General features: G+C 33.4%; 1 protein-coding gene across 2 annotated transcripts in view; it reads right to left on the bottom strand.

Annotated features, from left to right (window-relative positions):
- Positions 1-5,429: 5,429 nt before the first annotated feature.
- LOC145256251 (tectonin beta-propeller repeat-containing protein 2-like) overlaps positions 5,430-27,028 on the bottom strand; it is a 168,058-nt gene continuing 146,459 nt past the window's right edge. For both annotated transcript variants that reach the window (XM_080114907.1, XM_080114908.1), the window contains exons 13-17: positions 25,752-25,982; positions 21,613-21,806; positions 17,800-17,890; positions 15,282-15,431; positions 5,430-5,730 (exon numbers count right to left, since the gene is read on the bottom strand). In XM_080114907.1, the coding sequence (XP_079971033.1) occupies positions 5,576-5,730; positions 15,282-15,431; positions 17,800-17,890; positions 21,613-21,806; positions 25,752-25,982 (821 nt within the window). In that variant the 3' untranslated portion in view covers positions 5,430-5,575. The remainder of the gene's footprint in view (positions 5,731-15,281; positions 15,432-17,799; positions 17,891-21,612; positions 21,807-25,751; positions 25,983-27,028) is intronic.

Raw genomic sequence — 27,028 nt, 5'->3', positions numbered from 1 at the left:
TCGGGAGAATGAGCAAAGTTAAAGTTTGAGTCACAGCTTTCTTTTACAACTTCTCTCGCTTTTCGATTTCAGATATGGTGGCCATAAGGAAGTGGATATTTTCTATTTTACCTGTTCAATTAACTTACAGAGATGCTTGATGGAAGAATGTGCAGAGAATGGTTTTACAAAATGCAAAAACATGAATTCAACCCTTGAAGATGTCTAATCGAGTTTTATAAAAAAAAAAAAAAAAGCTGAGCATTGTTCAAATGTATAAACGCTAAATCGATTTTTTGATGTACATTTATTTGTGGGCGTTCCAAATGGCTACCCTGAAAAACATGCGAAGGAAATCCTTCGAATAATAAACAAATATATTCTGCCAGGGACTACAGTCGTATCCGACTGTTGTAGGGTCTATAACAAAGTAGGAGGAGAAGGGTTCCACCACCTGACAACAAAGCACGTCGAGAGGATGTGGAGGGAAGCAAAGCAAACAAGAATGCGTGGCCAACCAGGAGCTTCTAGGTACATATTTACTTGAATTTATGTGGAAACAAAAATTCAAAAACGATTCTTTTGTCTCCATTATCAATCACATTTCCGAAAGCTACCCAGTACTTGGGCAGCTTCTTTCCATTTCCTTTACTCCCATCACCTCCCTCTCTGCCGTCAATGGCTGTCCAACAGTCAACCAAAGTAAAAACTCCTAAGGAAAAATCCTCCTCTTGAGCAGTAAAATAACTGAAAATAAAAATATCAAGTTTTTATGAAAAAAAATTAAAATTTTTTTCTGTACTTTGTGAAAAAAAAAAAAGATAAAATAAAAATAAAACTTGTACTTACACCTAACAATTTATGGTTAAAAAAGTGAAACATTCATCTTTTCTTGAAGAAAAAAGAAAAACAGTTTTGTTGATAAATAATTTGTAACAAAAAAAAAAATAAATATTTTCAGTCACTCTAAGGTAGGTTTTTGTTATTTTTTGATTATTTGTATTTTTTTCCCAGTTTTTTTTAAAAATTAGTCTGCGTCTGTTACAACGCTCAGCTTAAACTGATGATTGCCGGTCTCACCCGATCCATGCTTGATAAGAATTCCCGAGAATCCAGGTCAAATTACGCAAGAGTACCAAAAATACTTGTGGCACTTCAAAACTTGGCACTGAAGATTTATTCAATACACATAAAACTGTTCATCGTTGTGCGAATCATAACTAGTTATGAGATGATTCCAATATTTTTCCCAGATTCTAATACAATAACTGATTCTAAAATTGACTGAGGGGGAGAAGAGGTAGCTATTTAGGGGAAGTCTTTGTCTGCTTTTCTATCCATCCACTAGTGCTGTCTTTATTTGTGCCATTTTTTTTTCTGTGTCATTTTCACCTAAATCTGTAATTATGATCTAAAAATTTTAGTATTACTTAAAATCAATATTTTATCATTAGTACCAGTAATGGAAAAAATAAAAATCAAAGAATAGTTTTTAATCTAAAACGTTTCTTTTTTTTTTTTTTTATTCCAATATCGATACTCCAAAAAGTTAAAACTTTTTCCAATACCCAATTATTTATCTCGATATTACTCCCTCCCCTTTTTTGAGGACTGGTTTTCTTGTGCAAATCAACCATTGTCACCTGACAAGGACTTCTGGTTTTAACCTACCATTTGTCCGAAAAATTAGCATGTTAAGTGTCGTTAGCATAAAATTTGTTTATATTAATAAGAGTATATCTTGCTCTCCTTTTATTATTTATTATCTAATAACTTCATTAAATTAATTAGTTATCACTCTTGAATACATCTAACCTGGTGTGTGTGTGTGTGTGTGTGTGTACATGAGCATGCAAGAATGAAGCGTAATATCCGGAAGAAAAATCTGTCAGATATATCAGGTCTGTCGGAGGATTTCATGCAGAACCACACCTGTGATTTATGCGGTAAAATGACTTTATCCAGAGCTGGCCTGGCTAGCCACAAGCGTTCACATGGAGATCAATCTTTCTTTGATGGGGAAAACTTTTCAGGGCACAGATGTTCTGTTTGCTCTGTGGTCTGTAAATCGAGTGGAGGCCTAAAGCGTCATATGAGCGTCTACAGTAGAGCAGCACTGGTTGGCATCCCTCAATCTCAGTTTAAGTGTGACCTTTGCAACAGCTGTGTAAAAGCAGGCTGGTCTGAAGAGCCACCTTCACTCGCACAGAAAATAGAAATTGATGCATTCTTGATCACATCTCCACATGTATATATAAGTGTGTATATATGTGTACATAATTATAATAAAAAAAATAAATATATATATATATATATATTCCAAAATACATGAAAATAATTGAGTAATCAACAATAAAGCAAGGGAAAGATGGTCTTCTTCTGTCAAGAAGTGACAATGACCATGTCACCATATATATATATATATATATATATATATATATATATATATGAAGCCAGAGATGGTTTCTGTTGCCAGGTTTGAATCTATCGACTGGTGTTAATCATGACACCCTGCACTGATGATTCATGAAAGGATGAAACACTATTGTTTGTAGGTATTTAATTATTATCATAGTAAATAATTATATATATATATATATATATATCATCAAGTATCATTTCACCCTAAAAGTTAATAGATTAAAAGAAAACAATACTTGTGCATTTTAGTTATTGTGGACAATTTTTTTTTGTTCTCATATTTGGAGAACTCCACTTGAAGGAACAGGGGTGGGGGGTACTTCAGGATCTTGAAGTTCGTTTTCACCCCCCCCCCAACAAAAAAAACGTTGCCACACTTTCCAATATTGACTGTTCAAAACTATTAAGAAATTTTAATAATTATTATGTGTGTGTGTGTGTGTTTACTGGGTAAGACACAAACTTGCATTGGGCAAGGCTTTCACGCCTGCCCAATTTTAAACATCCATATTTCCCAGGCTTTTTTATTTTTTACTTTTGCCTACCCTATTTCTAAACCCTAAAAACTACTCAGGATTTGAGCACAAAATTCATCCAATATGAGTGTTACTTGTACCAAACATGGTTAGATTGCTGAAATGACTATAAATTTTTGTAACATATCCATAGGTGGTGGTTTATTTTTTTTAGTTGGGGGGGGGGGGGGTCTGGTAAAGTTATCCTGTATTTTTTAGGGCTTCATGTATAAATGCAATAATACACTTCTATAAAAGTTTGTCTGTCCGTCTGTCGATTAGTCGGTCCCTAGGTCAGTGTGTGAGGTTTAACTTTGAAATATCATTTTTTGGATTTACATTTTAATGATTTCATAAGTTGATGACATTTTTTTTTTTTTTTTTTTTTTGGAGGGAGGGAGCAAATAACCTTGCAATTATACTTGACATTTTTTTTTTTTTTTTTTTTTTTGGAGGGAGGGAGCAAATAACCTTGCAATTATACTTGACATTTTAACATTTACTTTTCTTGTCATCCAAGCTCAACTTTTTTTTTTTATCAATTTTTGAAAGGTAAAGAATTCATCTTCAAAAGTTAACCTTATGCATGAAAGAGAGATAGAGAAAAGGGAGAGAGAGAGATGAAAGAGAAGAAAAGTGAAAGAGGAGAGAGAGAAAAGTGAAAGAGGAGAGAGAGAAAAGTGAAAGAGGAGAGAGAAAAAAGGAGAAAGAGAGAAAAGAGAAGTGGAGAGAGAGAGAGAGAGAGAGGTGGAGAGAGAGAGAAGAGCGGCAAAAAGAAGAGAGGCGGGGAGGGAGAGAAGAGAGGTGGGGAGAGAGAGAAGAGAGGTGGGGAGAGGGAGAGAGAAGAGAGGTGGGGAGAGGGAGAGAGAAGAGAGGTGGGGAGAGGGAGAGAGAAGAGAGGTGGGGAGAGGGAGAGAGAAGAGAGGTGGGGAGAGGGAGAGAGAGAGGTGGGGAGAGGGAGAGAGAGGGAGAGAGAAGAGAGGTGGGGAGAGGGAGAGAGAGAGAAGAGAGGTGGGGAGAGGGAGAGAGAGAGAAGAGAGGTGGGGAGAGGGAGAGAGAGAGAAGAGAGGTGGGGAGAGGGAGAGAGAGAGAAGAGAGGTGGGGAGAGGGAGAGAGAGAGAAGAGAGGTGGGGAGAGGGAGAGAGAGAGAAGAGAGGTGGGGAGAGGGAGAGAGAGAGAAGAGAGGTGGGGAGAGGGAGAGAGAAGAGAGGTGGGGAGAGGGAGAGAGAAGAGAGGTGGGGAGAGGGAGAGAGAAGAGAGGTGGGGAGAGGGAGAGAGAAGAGAGGTGGGGAGAGGGAGAGAGGTGGGGAGAGGGAGAGAGGTGGGGAGAGGGAGAGAGAAGAGAGGTGGGGAGAGGGAGAGAGAAGAGAGGTGGGGAGAGGGAGAGAGAAGAGAGGTGGGGAGAGGGAGAGAGAGAGAAGAGAGGCGGGGAGAGGGAGAGAGAGAGAAGAGAGGCGGGGAGAGAGAGAGAGAGAAGAGAGGCGGGGAGAGAGAGAGAGAGAAGAGAGGCGGGGAGAGAGAGAGAGAGAGAAGAGAGGCGGGGAGAGAGAGAGAGAGAGAAGAGAGGCGGGGAGAGAGAGAGAGAAGAGAGGCGGGGAGAGAGAGAGAAGAGAGGCGGGGAGAGAGAGAGAGAGAGAAGAGAGGCGGGGAGAGAGAGAGAGAGAGAAGAGAGGCGGGGAGAGAGAGAGAGAGAGAGAGGCGAAGAGTGAGAGAGAGGCGAAGAGTGAGAGAGAGAAGAAAGGCAGAGAGAGAGAGACAGAGAGAGAAGAGAGGCGGAGAGAAAGAGAGAGAGGGGAGTTGTTATTGCAGGAGATGCACGTCTGTATGACTTACATATTTTTGCAATGTATTTTCTTCTGCACCTGCATGTTCTTACTCGCGGAGTGATTAATACAGTAAGTTCAGTAAGAACACACTTGAAAGTTCTGACTCTTGTTAGGATATATATATATATATATGATAAGAACACTGCTTGCATGGAAGGCAACTTTCATTTTTGGCCAAACCTTTTGCCTGTAAATTATAAAGTCTCTTTAAAAGATGTCAGCACGACAAGACATTACATCTCTTTCCTCGCCTCTAGCAACAACCTATAGACTCAATTCTATTTCTATCGTACATATATGTCGGTGGAATAAACCTGTTTTACATTTCTGTTTTCATAACTCTTTCCAGACCAAATTTTCACGTCGATGGAAATTGTTGAATCCAATTGATTTCAATTGTAGAGATGTCCTTTAATCCTAAACAAAACTTTTTCTTCCTAACAAACGACACCAGTAGGATGATCACAATCGCAGCAGCTTTACTAACAAATCTTCTCCCTTCTCTACAAATTGGATCACGGGTTGGGGTCGGTCACCATGCAAGTGCAAAAGAAAATAGATTTGATAAGCACACTCTGGCCTACAGAAAAAATGCCTGAGCAACTCTGTTGAGATCTATATGAATATTTTTTCTTTTAAATGTTCCCATCCGTAATGGAAAGGATGGCGATATTCACGGATATTTTACACACAGTCGGTTACATGGATAAGTACATAAGTATGTAGGCGAGGGAGTGGGGGGCTTGTTTGACAATTTTAAGGTAGGAAGGAAATGATGTGGAGCGTAACACATGCACATACACGCAATGTCTCTCACACATACACACAAAAGTATCACACTATTTCCCAATCCTCTTCGAGTGTTGAATTTTCCAAAAGGTCCGTCGCTGCTGACACAGATGACTGGCGTTTGCGGTAGACGAATTTGGTGTGATGCCGGTACAGCTGAAGTTCTTTGCTGATAGCCCAAAGTTCGTTTGATGGGGAGGCTGGAAATAGGAAAAGAAGAAAAATGATAAATCATCATAATTGGTTTTATTTTATTTATTTTATTATTTAAAAAAATTTTTTTTTTTCCTTTGAAGATTGTAATGCTGGGTATGAGGCAGCCAATACAACTGCCAACATTGCCCTGCTTTTTATTGAAACCAACCAAGAGCTCTTTTTAGTATCCTCGTTGTTCTCTTAAGTGCAATTGTCTGGATCTCTTTTGCACTTAGTTCACCAGGAATGTTAGTGAGGTAGGACTTCAGGTTCTTCTTTATAAGTCCTGTGGCACCTATAATAACTGGTATGATTGATATCTCTTTAAGATTCCAGTTTCTTTTCATATCATACATGAGACCTTGAAATTTGGCCTGTTTCTCCCATTCAGCTCTGTTCAGACCTCAATCATTAGGGACACTCACTTCAACAAAGGTCGCAACTCTCTCTGACTTATTCCATATAACTATATTAGGTTTTACTGATTGGCCCTTCGGCTAGCCAATGAAATGTAATTACTGCAGATAATTCAATAAAACCTTTTCAAATTTGGGTTTAACTTAAGTAGGACAGCTTCTGAAGTGAATGTGGTATTGTGGTGAAAGATATTTCTAGTTAAGAGTAAGATAGACAACTTTAAGTACTTGTGACTAAGGATGACTGTTATGAAGTACGTAGCTATGGCTTCAACTGAATACGAAACTATGCGTGAAACATATGCAGCTCTGTATGTAATCTTGCAGTCAATAAAGCTTCCGGTGCTTAATCATATATCTTGGCCTTTGTTCTCTCATTACAATCACCTTATAACAATGACTAACATTTTTCCCCTCCCCACTTTTGATTGGCCTTGTGCCTAATTTGTTCATCATGAAACATTTTTTTTATTTTGTGCAAATAAATATTTCAAAGTGTAGTACCTGTTTTGACACGACACTTCATTTGCTCCGTCCTTAGTCAATGAAAGAGAAATCCTTCTTGACTCAGGCAGTTCTTATTTTTCTTCTCGCAATGCAGAGTGCATCATCTTTGGGGGCTTGATTTTCTCCGCATCCTAAAAACTGACCTTGTATCTAAGTTTGTCCTTGTGGGAAAGCGAGTAAATAGGGATATGTATTGCGGGCCAGGATATGAATACCTTAACTCGCTACAAGAAAAAATAATGAAACGAATTGAATGAAGGAAACAAAGAACTTAAATGCTGGAATAAAATAAACATGTCGTTTATTTTCTGTTGAGAAATGAAAGTCTTGGGTGTACACGTGTTCATTCGGCCGTTGACGACTACGCGCGTGGAAGGAAAGGGGGAATGCAATAGAGAAACACGAAGTGACAAGCCGGACTGTAGAAAGAGAGGGTTAAGCTCAGTAGAGAGTCGCGCACATGTCTGTGTTGATGGACCAAAGCCGAAGGGGAGATAGAGTGAGAATGTCAATCCAGTTCATGGAGAGAGAAAGCGTATAAAGTGTACGTACGGTCTGTTAGCTTTTTGTCCCACATAGTAGCAAGTGGTGTGAGGCGCGCATGCCGAAAAGGCACGCTGTTGGTCTGTAGACCACCCAGTCTGTAGACAGTTTGCTTTTATACTTGTTTCCGGTGGTCTTTTGCGCATGTGTGGATTTCCTTTGAAAGAGGAAGTGACGTTGTCCATGTGTGTGTACATGTGCATACGTTAGCGTGTGTGTATATACACGTGAATGTGAGTGTATGTACGCGAACGTGAATATATGTACGTGTGTGGACGTGGGCGCGTATGTTTGTGTGCGCGTATGTATATGACAAGTAATATAGCTTGAAATGTGAACGCGTGTTTTTGTGTGAGACTAGAAAAGGTTCGCGCATATGTCAATAAGTGTTGTATAGTTGGGCGGTATATAAACAGTCTCTTTAATGTTGTGATATATACAATGTGCAACGTCTAGTGGTTAAACTGTTCTTCTATTGTTGTATGCATGAGTGTGGGTATTTCACATATAATAAAACAATTCATTAATATTCGGTTTTTGTAGCGCACAGGCAAAGAACTGACGTCTCTTCTCATTATTTAAGTTCATCTCTCCAAAGAAAACCAAACAACGATAGGGGATATATATTTTATATAACTTCATTCCTGACTTCCCATCGGAGCTGCATGACGTAAATTTCTACATTATGCTAAAGTCGTGTTTCTCACAGCTTCGAAAACATGGAGACGATATCTTTTGTGTTAACTTGTCCGACTTTTCCCATCTGACTCCAAACTCTAAAACTAAACTGAAAAATCTACCTAATTATATCATATACTCACGTAACATTAAGATCACCTGATGCCACCACTAAAATCATCTCCATTGTTTATGTTCTAACGTTCTTGTTTGTTTTAACATTCCTACGTTAATGTTCCCGATACATTTTTTATCCTAAAAATATCTTTTGTCTTGATACATATTTTCTAGACATCTAAAACGATCATAACACCCATTCAGATTACTTAGCGTACCCCAGCAGTGCTCTATATAACACAAGTAAATGTACACGGATTCCTTAAAAAAAAAAAGAATAAGAAAAGAAAAACGGAAAAAAAACTGAGACGCACATGAGTATTATTTTTGCAAACAATTCACTTCTTGTTTCTTGTAAGTAAAAATTAAAAACAATACTCAATCTGAAATCAAAACTAAAGACAGTGAGTCAAGTACGATAACTATTAGGCCAGCTTGCCACGATATTTAAAAAGTGTTTCAAAACCTACTTATTCTTAACATAGGTAATCTGTCATGTGAATGATTCATGCATGTGCATTTGTTAAACAGTTGACAAACAGATAAAAATCCGACGACCGCCACATACCAATTTATCAATTTTAATCCCTTACCAACCCCTTTTTTTCTGGATGAAAATCCATCAAAAAGTTTTCCACATATCTAAATACCCTATATAAAAAATTTCAAGTCTGTAGATCAAAACTCTGTTGAGTATATAGGTTGAGATTTGTCCTCACACACACACTCTCACTTTTATCTAATATATCTATAGAAGTGAGAAGGAGTCTGCATGTGTGAGGTCACTTCTCAACCTATATACTAAACAAATTTTTTATCTACAGACTTGAAATTTGGTATATACGGTATTCAGACACAGGGAAAACTTTTTAATAAGTTTTCATTTGGAAAAACGTTGCTAAGAAGTAAAAAATTAAAAATTGGTATGTGGGGAGGGGTTGTCAGATTTTTATCTGTTTGCTGTTTCACGAATGCACGTGCGGGAATGGTTCACATGACAGATTTATTATACTAAAAACAGTAGGTTTGAAAACACTTTTTTTAAAATAGCCATCATCAAAATTACAGTCCAAGGGAGATAACTTCTGACAGCACTTTGCACAGTCCAAAAAAAAAAAAACTTCTAACAGCTTGCTAACTTCAACATTTAGATGTGGACAAAGTATAGTTGAAGAAATTTTGTTGCTGGGGCGATACCGTTGGAACATAGAGTGGTGCAGTTACTTTTCTTTGGAAGGCTTTTCTAAACTTTCTTTAGTCATAAGCTTTTCATTTTGACACAAGATGTTCTTCTCATCTTAACCGGATTAATATTACCATTTTTTTTTTTTTTTTTTTTTTTTTTACCTAGAATTCTTTAGCTTCTTTAACTGGATTAATATTACCATTTTTTTTTTTTTTTTTTTTACCTAGAGTTCTTTAGCTTCTTTAACTGGATTAATATTACCATTTTTTTTTTTTTTTTTTTTTACCTAGAATTCTTTAGCTTCTTTAACTGGATTAATATTAACATTTTTTTTTTTTTACCTAGAATTCTTTAGCTTCTTTAACTGGATTAATATTACCATTTTTTTTTTTTTTTACCTAGAATTCTTTAGCTTCTTTAACTGGATTAATATTACCATTTTTTTTTTTTTTTTACCTAGAATTTTTTAGCTTCTTTAACTGGATTAATATTACAATTTTTTTTCATTTTTTTTACCTAGAATTCTTTAGCTTCTTTAACTGGATTAATATTACCATTTTTTTTTTTTTTTTTTTTACCTAGAATTCTTTAGCTTCTTTAACTGGATTAATATTACCATTTTTTTTTTTTTTTACCTAGAATTCTTTAGCTTCTTTAACTGGATTAATATTAAAAATTTTTTTTTTTTTACCTAGAATTCTTTAGCTTCTTTAACTGGATTAATATTACCATTTTTTTTTTTTTTTTTTTTACCTAGGATTCTTTAGCTTCTTTAACTGGATTAATATTACCATTTTTTTTTTTTTTTACCTAGAATTCTTTAGCTTCTTTAACTGGATTAATATTACCATTTTTTTTTTTTTTTTTTTTTTTACCTAGAATTCTTTAGCTTCTTTAACTGGATTAATATTACCATTTTTTTTTTTTTTTACCTAGAATTCTTTAGCTTCTTTAACTGGATTAATATTACCATTTTTTTTTTTTTTTTTTTTACCTAGGATTCTTTAGCTTCTTTAACTGGATTAATATTACCATTTTTTTTTTTTTTTACCTAGAATTCTTTAGCTTCTTTAACTGGATTAATATTACCATTTTTTTTTTTTACCTAGAATTTTTTACAATTCAAAGCTTCTTTAACTGGATTAATATTACCAGTTTTTTTCATTTTTTTTACCTAGAATTCTTTAGCTTCTTTAACTGGATTAATATTACCATTTTTTTTTTTTTTTACCTAGAATTCTTTAGCTTCTTTAACTGGATTAATATTACCATTTTTTTTTTTTTTTTTTTTTTTTTACCTAGAATTCTTTAGCTTCTTTAACTGGATTTATATTACCATTTTTTTTTTTTTTTACCTAGAATTCTTTAGCTTCTTTAACTGGATTAATATTACCATTTTTTTTTTTTTTTTACCTAGAATTCTTTAGCTTCTTTAACTGGATTAATATTACCATTTTTTTTTTTTTTTTTACCTAGAATTCTTTAGCTTCTTTAACTGGATTAATATTACCATTTTTTTTTTTTTTTTTTACCTAGAATTCTTTAGCTTCTTTAACTGGATTAATAATACCATTTTTCTTTTTTTTTTTTTTTACCTAGAATTCTTTAGCTTCTTTAACTGGATTAATATTACCATTTTTTTTTTTTTTTTTACCTAGAATTCTTTAGCTTCTTTAACTGGATTAATATTAACATTTTTTTTTTTTTTTCACCTAGAATTCTTTAGCTTCTTTAACAGGATTAATATTACCATTTTTTTTTTTTTTTTTTTTTTTACCTAGAATTCTTTAGCTTCTTTAACTGGATTAATATTACCATTTTTTTTTTTTTTTTACCTAGAATTCTTTAGCTTCTTTAACTGGATTAATATTAACATTTTTTTATTTTTTTTACCTAGAGTTCTTTAGCTTCTTTAACTGGATTAATATTACCATTTTTTTTTTTTTTTTTTTTTTTTTTACCTAGAATTCTTTAGCTTCTTTAACTGGATTAATATTAACATTTTTTTTTTTTTTTTACCTAGAATTCTTTAGCTTCTTAAACTGGATTAATATTACCATTTTTTTTTTTTTTTTTACCTATAATTTTTTAGCTTCTTTAACTGGATTAATATTACCATTTTTTTTTTTTATCTAGAATTTTTTACAATTCAAAGCTTCTTTACCTGGATTAATATTACCATTTTTTTTTTTTTCATTTTTTTACCTAGAATTCTTTAACTTCTTTAACTGGATGAATATTACCATTTTTTTTTTTTTTACCTAGAATTCTTTAGCTTCTTTAACTGGATTAATATTAAAATTTTTTTTTTTTTTACCTAGAATTCTTTAGCTTCTTTAACTGGATTAATATTACCATTTTTTTTTTTTTTTTTTTTACCTAGGATTCTTTAGCTTCTTTAACTGGATTAATATTACCATTTTTTTTTTTTTTTACCTAGAATTCTTTAGCTTCTTTAACTGGATTAATATTACCATTTTTTTTTTTTTTTACCTAGAATTCTTTAGCTTCTTTAACTGGATTAATATTAAAATTTTTTTTTTTTTTACCTAGAATTCTTTAGCTTCTTTAACTGGATTAATATTACCATTTTTTTTTTTTTTTTTTACCTAGAATTCTTTAGCTTCTTTAACTGGATTAATATTACCATTTTTTTTTTTTTTTACCTAGAATTCTTTAGCTTCTTTAACTGGATTAATATTACCATTTTTTTTTTTTTTTTTTTTACCTAGGATTCTTTAGCTTCTTTAACTGGATTAATATTACCATTTTTTTTTTTTTTTACCTAGAATTCTTTAGCTTCTTTAACTGGATTAATATTACCATTTTTTTTTTTTTTTACCTAGAATTCTTTAGCTTCTTTAACTGGATTAATATTAAAAATTTTTTTTTTTTTACCTAGAATTCTTTAGCTTCTTTAACTGGATTAATATTACCATTTTTTTTTTTTTTTTTTTTACCTAGGATTCTTTAGCTTCTTTAACTGGATTAATATTACCATTTTTTTTTTTTTTTACCTAGAATTCTTTAGCTTCTTTAACTGGATTAATATTACCATTTTTTTTTTTTTTTACCTAGAATTCTTTAGCTTCTTTAACTGGATTAATATTAAAATTTTTTTTTTTTTACCTAGAATTCTTTAGCTTCTTTAACTGGATTAATATTACCATTTTTTTTTTTTTTTTTTTTACCTAGAATTCTTTAGCTTCTTTAACTGGATTAATATTACCATTTTTTTTTTTTTTTACCTAGAATTCTTTAGCTTCTTTAACTGGATTAATATTACCATTTTTTTTTTTTTTTACCTAGAATTCTTTAGCTTCTTTAACTGGATTAATATTAAAATTTTTTTTTTTTTTACCTAGAATTCTTTAGCTTCTTTAACTGGATTAATATTACCATTTTTTTTTTTTTTTTTTTACCTAGGATTCTTTAGCTTCTTTAACTGGATTAATATTACCATTTTTTTTTTTTTTTACCTAGAATTCTTTAGCTTCTTTAACTGGATTAATATTACCATTTTTTTTTTTTTACCTAGAATTTTTTACAATTCAAAGCTTCTTTAACTGGATTAATATTAACATTTTTTTTTTTTTTACCTAGAATTCTTTACAATTGAAAGCTTCTTTAACTGGATTAATATTACCATTTTTTTTTCTTTCATTTTTTTACCTAGAATTCTTTACAATTCAAAGCTTCTTTAACTGGAGTAATGCTAGCAATTTTTGCTCAAAACAACTACATTTAATATTCGTTATTGGATAAGTTTCTTTTCTTCAAAATAGTTATTTCTTTTGTCATCTCTTTTTGGATCCTTGTTCTATTACAAGAATCTTTCTCCACTCAAAATGTGAGAAGTTTTTTAGCGTAATAGAAGGGGCTTACATTCTTTGCAGCAGACTTAAAAGAACCACTTGAAGATAAGAGTTAATGAGATAGAATTATTATCAGCTTAAAGATGAGGAACACTATGGGAGTACTAACATTGATCAAAGTGATGACTTATGAAGTATTATTTTGATTAATCGAACAATTATTCTCATCTTTGGTGTTATTAGCACAACGTTTTGGTCGCTGCATCCTGCGACCTTCTTTGGGTGTTGAATACATGTTTCCTTTTCTCTACTAAGAAAAAGAGGGGTTAGCTCTGCATTGCAAGAATTCAAACCATGGGGTTGAAGATGGGTCTGTAGATCATAAAGAAATTTCAATCTTCAGGAGTCACTAAGACATTTTTTTTAAAAAAGGAAACATTTATTCAACACCCGAAGAAGGTTGCAGGATACAGTGACCAAAACATTGTGCTAATAACACCAAAGATGGGAATAATTGTGCGATTAATGAAAATAATACAAACATTCACATCTCATCTCAAAAATTCAGAAATGACTTATGAAGTAGTTTATCACAAGAATGTTACATTGAATGTGAGGATGAAGTTATAATCAGCTCAAATAAACTGTCCTATAAACTATATAACTATAAACTGTCCCAAGGTAATGTGTTCTCCAAGCAGGAAGCTCTTGCAAAGCTCTGTTAATGGAACTTTTCTTAAAACTGCAATTTTCATTTAAAATAGCAATGAGAGTTGTATTTTCACTGCATCTTCAAAATACATGTTTTGGTTTGTAAGTATATTTTTATTAATTACTAGCAATTCAGCCTGGCTTTGGTCGAGCCCTATGTACTGTTCATAACTTTATGTGCATATATATATATATATATATATATATATATATATATAAAAAGTTTGACTTAATGTCTAGGTAACCTACATCTAAAATTTCAAGTGTTTAGACCCAAAACTGGTGGAGGAGTTTGGTAGAGCCTGCAAAGGTCAACTCTTTCAACTTTGACCTTTTAGCAGCCAAATTTTCGGCCAAAAAATGATTAAAAAGCTTGTCCTATGTCTGAATACACTTTATGCAAAATTTCAAATGTTTAGACCAAAAATTGGCTGAGACTGCAGATATCAAATTTAAAAAAAAACTTTGACCACTTAACATTTGTTTTGGGCTCAAATTAAATTAAAAAGTTTGATCCATGTCCAAATGACCTACATCTAAAATTTCAAGTGTTTAGACCCAAAATTGGTGGAGGAATTTGCTAGAGTTTTCAAAGGTCAAATTATTGAACTTTGACCCCTTGACAGACAAATTTCTGGCCCCAAACTGATTTAAAATATTTTTTCAAATCTCAATACTCTTTATGTCAAATCTCGAGTCTGTAGACTGAAAATTGACAGAGTAGTTTGGTAGGAAAATGTACACACACGTAGAAAGACAATTTCACTTTTATAGATATACTAGCGAGGGGTACCCAGCGTTGCCCGGGTGTTTGTAGGTGTGTGTGAAAAAAACCCGAAATGTGAAAAAAAAACAGGTGCCCGTGAAAAAAAAACGAAGCCTTGATGACGCGCAGTTGGAAAATAGTAAAGTGTGAAAAAAAAACAGGTGCACGTTTTTGATTGAGATGACGGCGATAGCTATTCAGCAGTTAGCATTTTGTGCGGGACAGTTTTTAATGAGGTCAATAAATTGGTTTGTTTGTTTTTAAAAACCCGCTCCCTGTTTATTAGGGGGAGCGTCTCGTCTCGAAATGAAAGCTACCGTCTGATATGACGAAGTCAACATTGACCAAACGTTACTTAGCTCTCTAGAGACCACTGACTTTCAGCCAGTGATTGCAGTCGAGTTTCGCTTTTTTTATACCGAAAACCGAATGTAACGCGTGCCGATGCGGGAAATGTCGAATAATTAACGTTTGAAAGTCAAAATTAAATAGACAGGCAAGCTCCGTGGTTAACTGTGAGATATTACAATTTATAGATGATATAAAAAGTTTTAAGAAGTTGTGAACCGAGCGAGCGCTTCTCTGAAAGAAGCCTTTTGTGGACATTGAGGAAAAGCATACATACATACATTTTCGCTTTTATATATATAGATATATTTAATTTGGGGTAAAAATTCTCCTAAGTTCACCTTTCATGTTAGCAAATTAGAGGGTAACCATAAGAAAGTTGGAGGTTACTTCGGCCGAAACATAAAAATAACATCCAAGATGAGCTAAGTAGTCCGAATTATTCAAATAATAAAAAGAAAAGAATTACCTGATAAATAAGTAAAAATGCCTGGAATTTTCTTCCAGTAATCGCCACCTCTATTGGCCAATGAGACTCCAAGGCGATGCAAAATTTCCCCTTCAGGGTTGAGGGCCCAGACAGTTAATTTACTGATGCTGAGTTGGTTCGCAGGGGTCCCTGAAAAGAAAGCAGATGAAAGAGGGTTTAAAATATTACTTACATTTGAGTGTGACTGTGATAGAAATCTGTGCAATTGCTACTAGGAGAAGCGGCTGGTAGCCATGGTGTCGGTGTTTATTAAGGTCATGGGACATCTGGTTGAACTACGTCTGATAACTAGGGCTATGCCAACAGCATATTCCTTTCATTGTTTTGACTCTCGAGTATATATCCGACACAGACACAGTTAATTAACCGAGACCCACATCACCCTATATAAAAACATATAAGATATCAACGGATACTCACTCGAGAGTGAAAACAATGAAAAGAATATGCTGTTGTCATAGCCCTACTGATAACTTTGAAATCCCGTCAAGAAAATAAATGTGCCTTACCTGCCCTTGGCATTACATTCGTTAAATAATTTAAATAAGTTTTTCATGCGGAAAGTATTTGATGTTTTATGGTTGTCTTTTTTTTTCTTTTCGAAAGGTAACGCAAAACTTTATGCGAAATATTAAAACTCAAAAACACTATGCAAGATTGTACCTTTTAGGATTAAATAAATAACAAGAGATTTGATATAGATAAAATGTTCATAAGTTTTAGTAGATTTAAAATTAACAACTTTCATTGTTTATAATCTCTATCTTAACTATTATATAAAAGGAACTTTGTGTGTGCGTGAGTTTGTTCCCTATGGACTCCAAAATGGCTAGGCCAATTTTATGCTCAAGTTCTTTACATATTTGTTTGAAACGTTTGGTTTGGTTTGTTTGTTTTACAGCATATCAATCATTTAATGCTGAATATGATCGTTTTGGTAAAAAGTTTTATGCTCTTCAAATATTTATTCATAATCTTTCGTTTGGTTAGGTGAGATAGAGGTGGGGGAGGAGATACCAAGGAGATACCAATCTATTTTCTTTTTTTAGGAAAAAAAAAAAAATTAAAAAAAAAAAAAAGCAATTTTAAACAGAATTTCAGTTTTTCTGAATTACAAAACAGCAGAATTCTACTAAAAAGCTGTGAACTAACAACCCTGTTAAATAAAAACAAAATATAAAGTTAATTTGATTGTACGAGGGTCATTCCAAAAGTAAAGCCTCCTATTCTTTTTTTTTTTATAACTCAAAAAAGTTGAAGAGCTACAAAGACAGGAGTAGTAAGATTAAAAAGAGCAACATTTTGTGTTCCAGAATTTATTTTTCTACATAGTCACCACCATTCTAAATACATTTTTTCCAGGAATTTAATGACACATCTCTGACTTCCGACACAGGTCCATAACAAGGGTTGCTTTCTCAGAGTCTCACATCATTAATATCTGCAACAGAGTTGGTTGTTTCGTTGCTTTTGTTTTACGGCATATCAACCCTTTTCGGGTTATTTAATGCCGAATCCAAAGATTTTGAAGAAAAAGTTTTTAATAGAATATATTTGTTGTTTTCAAGTCAGTTTCTATTTAACCCATAGTTGGAACCCTAACAGGTACAACCACTCCGGGTCAGAGTGGACCTGGGAGCAATGGTAATTAAAGGGTGGCTCCACACTCCCCAAAGCCCACAAGCTGGGGCCTCACCACTGGATATAGTTAAAGGTCATATCCAGGACCCTGCAACAGAGAGATGAAACTTTCAGATCGTGAATGCATAATTTGTGGATTAATTATTTTTTTGTGGAGTCCTGTTATCCTCATCTTCATAATTGTTGTTTCGTCAGGTTTCGGACAACTATTCTTCTGGCCTTTTTCAGGTGGTTAACCGCGATGGGATAGGAATGCTGAGTCTTGTAACTGTATCCCGAATAATTACTGCCTTCCATAGTTGTTGTCTCACTACGTTTTGGCCAACTAATCCTCTGGCCTACTTTGGGTAGGATTGAAACCGCCATCTTCAGACAATGCTCACCTGGAACTGTAGAAACTCAACACTTCTATCTACTGTGCCACGAGCCCTGCAGAGCCTTGTTTCACTATGTTTCAGCCAACTCATCCTCTGACCTTCTTCAGGCAGTTAACTGTGATGAGATAGGAATGCTGAGTCTCTTAACTGTATCCCCAGTAATTACTGCCTTCCATAGTTGTTACTGTTGTCTCACCAGGTTTTGGCCTGCTTTGGGCAGGATTGAAACTGCTATCTTCAGACAACAGTCCACCAAAAGTTAATAGACAAATTATGAAGCATCATCTCATAGGATTTAAAAAAAAATAAAAAAAAAAAATAATATATAATTGAATGCTCAGTCATCATAACAATGCAATTTGCAATTTTATCTGATCGATTTGGGCAGAATTAAAAATAGGAGGCATTACTTTTGGAACATGTTATGTCAGCGTTTTTTTTTCTTTATCCACACACACACACACACACACATATCTTACCTGTTATTTGACACCATTTTGTACCGATTGATAATTTTTCAGAGATGCCTTCTCGCATATAAACTTGTTTCTTATTGTCAATAGCCCAAACCTTTATAAAAAAAAAAAAAAAAAAAAAAGTGGAAAATACGATTGTAAAAAGATAAAATAAAATAAAAAACGTAAACATTCAGAAAACAATTACCAAACAAAATATCATTAAGATTTTAGTTTGATTATTTTTTGTAGTATATCAAACCTTTTCAATTTATTTTATGTCGAATTTAGTAATTTTGGAAAAAGTTTTAATGCTTCAAAATTTTTTACATCTTCAAATATTTATTCATAGTGTTTTTGGTTTGGTTGTTTTGTTTTATGGCATATCAACCCCTTTCGGCTTATTTAATGCTGAATCCAGTAATTTTTAGAGGAAAACATCTTTCGGGTGGGGCAAGTTTATTGCTTGTCGCCTGAGGCGCCCTGACTGGAGAATGCTGATGGGGATGCCCAGGCAATTTTTATTGAGGCAAGAGTGCCCCTCCTTTAGGGGAGCTTGCCTATTCTCCACTTTCCGACCTTGTGTCACACTTTGCTGCGGTGGACAGCAGACAAATATCTACTAGGCAATCAATGGAGACATTGTTATAAATATATGCATAAATAATTATATAGACAATCATAGATACACGAATATACATATACATATATATATATATTATATATAGACTAGTGTTTGGATGACTAATCAAAATCAGAATCGAGAATCAGAGCTTTTTCGTGGATCAAAATCGGTATCGGAATCAGAAAAATTTGTGCCTATTTCCTAATGCCAAAAACGATTTCTTGATCTTTTTTTATTTGATTTCAGTTTAAGAAAAATATCCCACAATTCCTGGTAGTAATGATAAAATAGTAAATATTTATTGATTTAAACTAAAAAGTAAAAGTAAAACCTTTGGATCACCCACCTCACAAGTGTGTTTTTACATTTGAGAAAATATACACACATTTAAGATGTGTTTTTACTGTAATTGGAACAATATTAACCATTTTATAGTTAAACTAGCATGGGTGCCCGGCGTTGCCCGGGTATTTGGAGGTGTATGTTGAGCAAAAAAAAAAAAAAAAGCGGTCAATTTTTTAAACTTTGACCCCTATTATGACCCCTTAAAATTTATCATTTTGGGCTCAAATCAAGTTATTAAGTTAGATCCATGTCCAAGGAACCTATATCTAAAATTTCAAGTGTATAGACCCAAAATTGTCGGAGGAGTTTGGTAGAGTTCTCAAAAGTCAAATTGTTGAACTTTGACCCTTAATCGCCAAATTTCTGGCCGAAAACCAATCACATCGATTTTTCCAAATCTCAGTACCCTGTATATCAAATTTCGAGTCTGTAGACTTCAAATTGACAGAGTTATTGTGTATAGACACACAGACACGTTCACTTTCATAGATATATAGATATTTAGAAATTTATAAAGAATCAGAATCGGAGAAAAATACTGGAATCGTCCCATCACTAATATATACACTCGCACTATATATACAGCCAGCATACAACACATTAACACAGTAAACAGATTCTTAAATAGACTGTTTATATACACTCCCGACAATGCAACAGTCAGAGAAGACCAAAGTAAACATGAGAGGAGGTGATAAAGATGGGATTGAGAGAGAGAGAGGAGAGAGAGAGAGAGAGAGAGAAAAATAAAGACCTAACTAGATTTCTTTCTTTCTTTTTTTTTTTTTGTGTTTAACGGCATGTCCACCCTTGTTGGGTTATTTGATGCCGAATCGTGGTTTAATGTTTAAATATATTTTTTTTTTAAAACAAAATTATTTGAATAAATATATTTATAGCTGAAGTATAGTTTGCACTAAAATTTGATTAAATTTGTAAACATTTTAATACAAAAATAAAAAAATAAATGCATAAAATGTATTAAAATGCGAGTAAATTTGCAAGTAAATAGGTAAAAATATTTAAAATGAATTTGCGTTATGTGCGTGTAAATTTGTAATAAATATTTATTACTTAGGTGTAGTTGCATTTGTGTAAAATTGTATAAAAGGGTTATATTTGCGTAAAAATATCTAAAATAAATTTGCATTACGTGTGTTAAATTTGTATTAGTAAATATTTACTACTAAGGTGTAGTTACATTTGTGTTAATTTGTATAAGAAAGTAAAATTTTATTTAATTATACTTATGTATATTAAATGTGCAAAGGATTAGTTTAGAAACACTAATCTGTATCGATTTGTATTAAATTGTCTTGTTTATTCACATGTATATGAAAATCTATATTTTTGTATATATACCAATTTCTTTAAGGTAATCAATTATGTGTTCGACTTTTATGTTTTCAAAAAGTTCTTTTATATAGCTGTCTTTGTAATATTTTCATCTTATAGGCAGAAAATCAATGCATTGAGTAAGAAAATGTTTTGTTGTCAGCGGAACCTGACATGCAATACACATTGGCTGGAAAGACCTAACTAGAAAGTGGTTAGTTTGGAAGTCAATTTCTAAAAAAACGTTATATTTCCGGACTTTTTAGATGTCAATTTTCTTCAAACTATTGTTCTCATCTTTGGCTGATGTAACTTCCGACCTTCCCTCGATAGGGGTAGCATGCGTTCATTCTGTCAGCCACGACCGGGTAGAGGAGTCTTAAGTAATTCCCGGTTGCATTCTGAGTGCTGCCCGCACTGAGAATTGAACCTTCAACCTCCAGAAGAGTGGAACTTCGAATCAAATTTTATTTAGTCGTAATCAAACTTAACACAATGATCGTGATGTTTTGTTATTGGGGATGTTTCTTACGTTGCGACCCTAAACCCTTCATAGAAAGTGTGATATAGAAACACAAACATCCAATTCACCGGATCAGGAATGTGCAGAGGAAGAGGGTGATGCTAGGAGTGCTCAAGTACCTGCCCCTTTTACTCTTGTTTTCAAAATACTCTTTTCAGAGGAATGTATTATAGGCCTGCGCCTTAACGTTAGTTTTTTTTTTTTTTTTTTTTATTTGAGTACCTGCCCTAAAAAGTTCTCTGCATGTTGCTGTTGCGGATCTACCACTGCATGAGTGAAACAGATTTTTAGTATTATCACTCTAAGAATTGAACTTTAAACCATTTTTTAAAACTGTTTCTCACCTCAAAAAAAAAAAAAAAAAAGGCGTATTGCCACTTGGATGTAAGGGGATACTATTTGCGATCACGTCTGACAATGAATTGTGGGGAATTCAGTAGCAAGATGCCTGCTCACATTATATAATGGCCTAAACCTTAAATATATAAAGCTTTTTTTTTTTTTTTTTCGGAATTTTTGTGATGAGGCTTGATAATTTAGATTTCTTGGTTTAATCGGACTACAGTTCTCATCTTAAGTGTTCTTTTCACAGCATTTCAGCCGATGTAACATCCGACCTTCTGGTGTGTCTTATCGAACGCAATAATCCTTCTGTCGAACTTCGAAATCTGGATAGAATTTTGAACGCCACCCAATATTTAATCCGCGAATGGGGTATGCTCTTATTCCATCAACAATGACCGGGTAGACAAGTACTTCACAATTATATTCTTAGTATCGCTTGCACTGAGGATTGAACCTTCAACCTCCAGAAGAGTGTCATTTAGAACTGAATTTTACTTCATACTTTATTCGTTATGGCATGGAAGTCAAAGTCTAAAAATCACCAGACAAAATTCCGAACTGAATTTGATGATTTCGATCTTTCGTTATTGGAGATGTTTCTTACGTTGCAATGCTAAACCCTTCATAGTATGTGTGGTATAAATACACAAACGTGAAACCTTACCATCCAATTCTCTGGACCAGCCACCACATGAGTGAAACAGATTCCCGAAGGTTCTTGATCAACTTGAAGCCAGACGGGTGTAAATAGTTTATCGGATGGGGGCAGAACACCAAATTTATGGTAGACGTCACCATTGTTATCCACAGCCCACACGCAGTCACTGCCACAGGAGAGGTGGGTGAAAAAAATATTGCCTGCAAATCGAAAACATAACATTAGTCCAATTCTCAAAAAAAAAAAAATATAAACCCACATAAAAAAATGAAAAATATTAAATTTAATGTAAATTTGAGACAATTTTCCAGCTGATTACAATATGGTGGTCTATAAATCCAATGTAAATAAGTTCTTGTTGATCCTCCCCTCATCACAAACTATTAATATGCTATTGTCTCAGTGACTGCTATACACTCATTAACCCTTATCCTCGAGTGGTCTCTAGACCTCGATAAGTGGTGACTTATGTAAAAAAAAAAAAAAAATGTCATGTCCATATTATATCCCAAATATCCTTTAAAATACACCAAAACAAGTCTTGATACAAAACTTCTGTTCAACGAATTGTACCTGTCCTAGGAAACGTATTCTTCAATATGCAAAATCAAAACAAAAATATACAAATATGTAAAAAAAAAAAAAAAAAAAAAAAAACTCCCCCAAAAAACACAGATTACACTCATCAACTCTTATCCTCGAGTGGTCTTTGGGCCTTTATAAGTAAAAAATAAAAATAAAATAAAATGTTACGCCCCTATTAAATAGATCAAATTTAATGCAAATCTGAAATATTAATTTTCAAATATTATGCCCATATTATGCCCCTTAAATAGCCTTTATAATACCTCCAAAGAAGTCTTTGGACATAAAATTGTTACAAAAGTTTTCCATTAAACAAATTAATTGTACTTGTCCTAGGACAAGTATTCTTCAACATGCAATATCAAAACAAAAATATGCAAAAAAAAAAAAAAATTACAAACAAAAACATCTTAACATTTTAATACAGAATGCTTGTCCTTCTGTCAAGAAAACATTAATTGGTGCTTTTTCAGAACTCCCCCAATCAAAAAAAAGAAAAACAGAAAAGCAATAAGAAAAACAAACAAAAAGAAAAACAACAAAAAACAAACAAAAAAGAAAAAAAGGAAAAACAATTAAAAAAAAAACAAAAAAAGAGAAAAAAGAAAAGAAAAACAATAAAACAAAACAAAAAACAACAAAAAACAGAAAATCACAGAAATTGATCAAATAGCTTTTTAAATAAAAAACACAAATGTTACGGCTAAACCACAAACAATTATCTCGCAATGTCATTTTGAAAAGCGCCTGAAGGAACAGAGGAGATAACTTCAAATAATTCAAAATTTTGTTAGAGTTTAGAAAGCCATTCTTAACATGGGAAGGGGTATTAGCATTAGGGCCAGGAGAAAAAATTCACTTAAAAATAATTTTCTTTGTAAAAATACAACTACTTGATCAATTTATCTCATTTTTGGTGTATGACATTTTCCTTCTATCACAGGTAAGTACATTTGCTTTTTCATAGGAGAGGGGAGAGATCTGGACCAGCCCCCATTAATCATTGAAGTTTATGTTAAATAAATAAAATTTTTTAGCAAAGTCAGGTGCAACAGGTCATATAAAAAGAGACGATATGAAACAGAAAAGCACCGATGATGATTTCCTATAAAGTCTGACCTAAGGGAAATAACTCCTCCTTGAAAAATGTTGAGTTGTCTGCCCCTATCCAAAGCAGAAGAAATCTATCTAAAATAAAACCGTAGACGTATGTATGTGTGTGTAAATATTTAACAGATAAATTCTTAACCTACTGGTTACATAACACTGAAATTAAAAGGAAAAAAACTAACTATACACTAAGGATGGTTTATAACAAGTAAAATTTTTGTTTGGACGGATGAATAACACGTACAGAAATTTGTCAGCAAGTTTAAATGCAAAATGTTCATTTCAACTTGCCGACATATTTCTTATTTTTGCACATGCACAAATTCATTCATAGCTTGAAGTGGTTTAATTTTACATCTTTCTAATCTATCTGTCGATAGCTCAAACAGTAGGGAATGCAGCTGAAGCGCTAAATGTTTTGGTTTTGATCCTAGTTGATGACACCCAAATCATTTTTTTTCTTAGACTTTTGAAATCAATACTGTATATATCTATTATATATATATAAAAGTGAACATGTGTATGTGTGTGTGTACATTTTCCTACGCAATAACTGTCAATTTTCAGTCTACAGACTTGAGATTTGGGAAAATCTTTGTAATCCGTTTTCGGCCAGAGATTTGGCTGTTAAGGGGTCAAAGTTCAACGATTTGACCTTTGAGAACTCTACCAAACTCCTCTGCCAATTTTGGGTCTACACACTTGAGATTTTAGATATAGGTTCCTTGGACATGGATCTAACTTAATAACTTGATTTGAGCCCAAAACAATAAATGTTAAGGGGGTCATAATAGGGGTCAAAGTTAAAAATATTGACCGCTTTTTTTTTTTTTGCTCAGCATACACCTCCAAACACGCAGGCGACGCCAGGCTGAAATGCTAGTATATAAGAACCTGAAAGGCTCCCCTAGGGAGGGGCAACTGGAATTTTCCTGGAAAATCTGTTTTGTTACGTTTTTTTTTTTTTTACTAATATGTTTAATATATATATATATTATTCCTTAATTGGAATTCATTTTTGAGATGAGCATTATATATTAATTTATTTTTATTTCATACTATTATTCTCATCTTTATTAGTTGTTGTTTTTTATCTTTTATTGGTTTGTTTATTCACAACGTTTTGGCCAACTATTCCTCTGGCCTTCGTCAGGTGGTAACCGCGACAGATAGGAACTTCGAATCTCCTAACTGCATTCTCAGCCCAATAAAAGATGAAAAACAACAACTAATAAAGATGAGAATAATAGTCCGAAATAAAAATAAATATATATATAATGCTCATCTCAAAAATGAATTCCAATTAAGGAATAATATATATATATATATATATATATATATATATATATATATATATATATATATATATATACCAATCGGTACGGACACGACTATAGAAGATCAGATAAATAAACGTGGATTTATAAGATCAAAGAATCCAACCTTGATCGCCCTTCGGGGCTCGTGGCGCAGTTGATAGAGACATTGAATCTCTATAGTTCCAGATGAACATTGTCTGAAGATAGCGGTTTCAATCCCACCCAAAGCATGCCAGAGGTTAATTGGCCAAAAATGTGGTGAGACGACAACAACTACGGATGGCAGTGATGGCTGAGAATGCAGTTAGGAGATTCAAAGTTCCTATCCGTCGCGGTTACCACCTGACGAAAGCCAGAGGAATAGTTGGCAGAAACGTTGTGAATAAACAAAACCAATAAAAGATCAAAAACAACAACGCATAAAGATGTCTGAAATAAAAATAATAAATAATAGTCTGAAATAAAAATAAATTAAAATATGTTTCATGTTTGTGCAAAATTTCAAAAAATTCCAAGGCATAGTTATTGAGAAAAGTGCGGACAGACAAACAGACAAGGGTGAATTTTCATTGGAGGGACCAAAAACAATAACACACGGATACCTAAGGCAGGAGGAAGACCAAGGAAGGCTTGGCTTTGGGATGTATGAAGTAACTTTACAGCTTGCAACATGATTTATTGACCCTTTGAGTTGTACTGCATGAAAATTAGACACAAGATATTGCTTGGTGTTGCTTACCCCGGAGTCCAAGCCACTCGCAACACTTTAAATACCAAAACCTGATGTCAATGTTCTTTTGTTGTTTTAAGTTTGTAAAATAATGCTGATTCAAATCTTTTCCATATCCTCGAGTGGGCTTTGGGTCGTGGTGACTTCTTTGTAAAAAATAAATGAGCTTAGCAAATACAGAGTTGCCGCTAGAAAAGGCGGAAATTTATCAAAGAGTAACTTTTATCAAAGATTCTAAGTTAAAAATTGAACTCCAGGTTAAATAACAAACAAAAATAATTAGCGTGCAGCAGAACACAGACTCGACAGCCGATTCCATAGGTCACGATCAAATCCATTAACAAAAATGACCCCCCCTCCCCGCCTCCCTCCCATACATGAAGAAATACCAACTGACTTACCGAGCTGCTCCAGGTCCAAACGTACCCAATTGACACCTTCGGGGCAACAGTTACGTACAGCATTGCGGACGTAGATGGTCCCAGTTGCAGTGAGACCCCATAATGAATCGTGTGACGCACTGATACAGTTGAAATGATTGGTGAAGGACGGCTGAGGGACCATCTTAAAGTGACGGGCTTCCGGTGAAAAAATTACCATTTCCCCATTAACATGCTGAGCCCAGATGTATTCTGCAATATCGAAAAGACAGAAAGATGAAGTTAAAAATGGTAAGAAAATTGTGTTCTTGCACAGAATTTCCCCTATATTAGAAATAAAAGAAAAATCTGTATCATGTATGCACCTGTAACAAAACGAAAATATCATATTCCAAAAATTATGTAAATTGATCAAGTAATTTTATTTTTATAAAGAAAATCATATTTAGATGATTAATGGCAATTTGTAGGCATCTATTATATGAAAGGGAAAATGTGTGTTTGTCTTTGTATGTCTGCCAAAAACTGTTCACAGACTCATCAGACTGTGACAAAATTGGTATCATTAGAAAGATCGATCTCTCGGATGAAAAATATCTAAACATTGGCCAAAAAGATTAATTCTGTGCTGGTCAACTAGACCGTTTTTTGCAAGGAGGAGTCAGTTTTTGCGTTGATATTTATGCAAGTCATATTTCTCTTTGAGGAACTTTGACTCCTTCCCTCTTTTTTTTTTCTTTCTTTTCCTCACTGTGCCAATGTTAGTCAGTTTTAAACGTTGTATACACAGATTAAAATCATTTATTTTAATTGGTGTTTTTTTTTGTTCAATTCTTGGCACTTCTGAATTCCCTTTAGTGTTCTTTAATTTCATCAATGATATTGTGTTTCCTTGCTATCGATTTTTCTTCTGAAGATATGATAGCCAAAAGAGCTCTCGAGAAATTTCCACATATTTTATTTAAATCTATAAATAAGTTTTGTATCTCGAAACATATATAATACCTACCCCCAAATGTTTAGACATTAATTAAAATTTGAATTGAGAATAGAAAAAAGTCTAAACTTTTTGGGGTATCGGTATCTGAAAAATTTGTACCTGTTTTCAGATGCTCCAAACAATTTTTTTTTCTTCTCTTTTTTTTTCTTTAAAACTTAATTTTCTACGGCTTGTCAAAACATGGAGCCTCCCCAAAACGAGAGCCATTTATTTCAACTGATGCCAGATGAGGATCAGAGCGTTGATGATGGAAAGATAGAAGCTTGGTTTTAGATGGATTAAAATTAACCAGCCACCT

This window comes from Euprymna scolopes, chromosome 32 (genome assembly GCF_053919585.1).
Source record: "Euprymna scolopes isolate OS-2025 chromosome 32, ASM5391958v1, whole genome shotgun sequence".
Taxonomy (NCBI): Eukaryota; Metazoa; Mollusca; class Cephalopoda; order Sepiida; family Sepiolidae; genus Euprymna; species Euprymna scolopes.
This window is presented reverse-complemented; position numbering and strand designations above follow the sequence as displayed.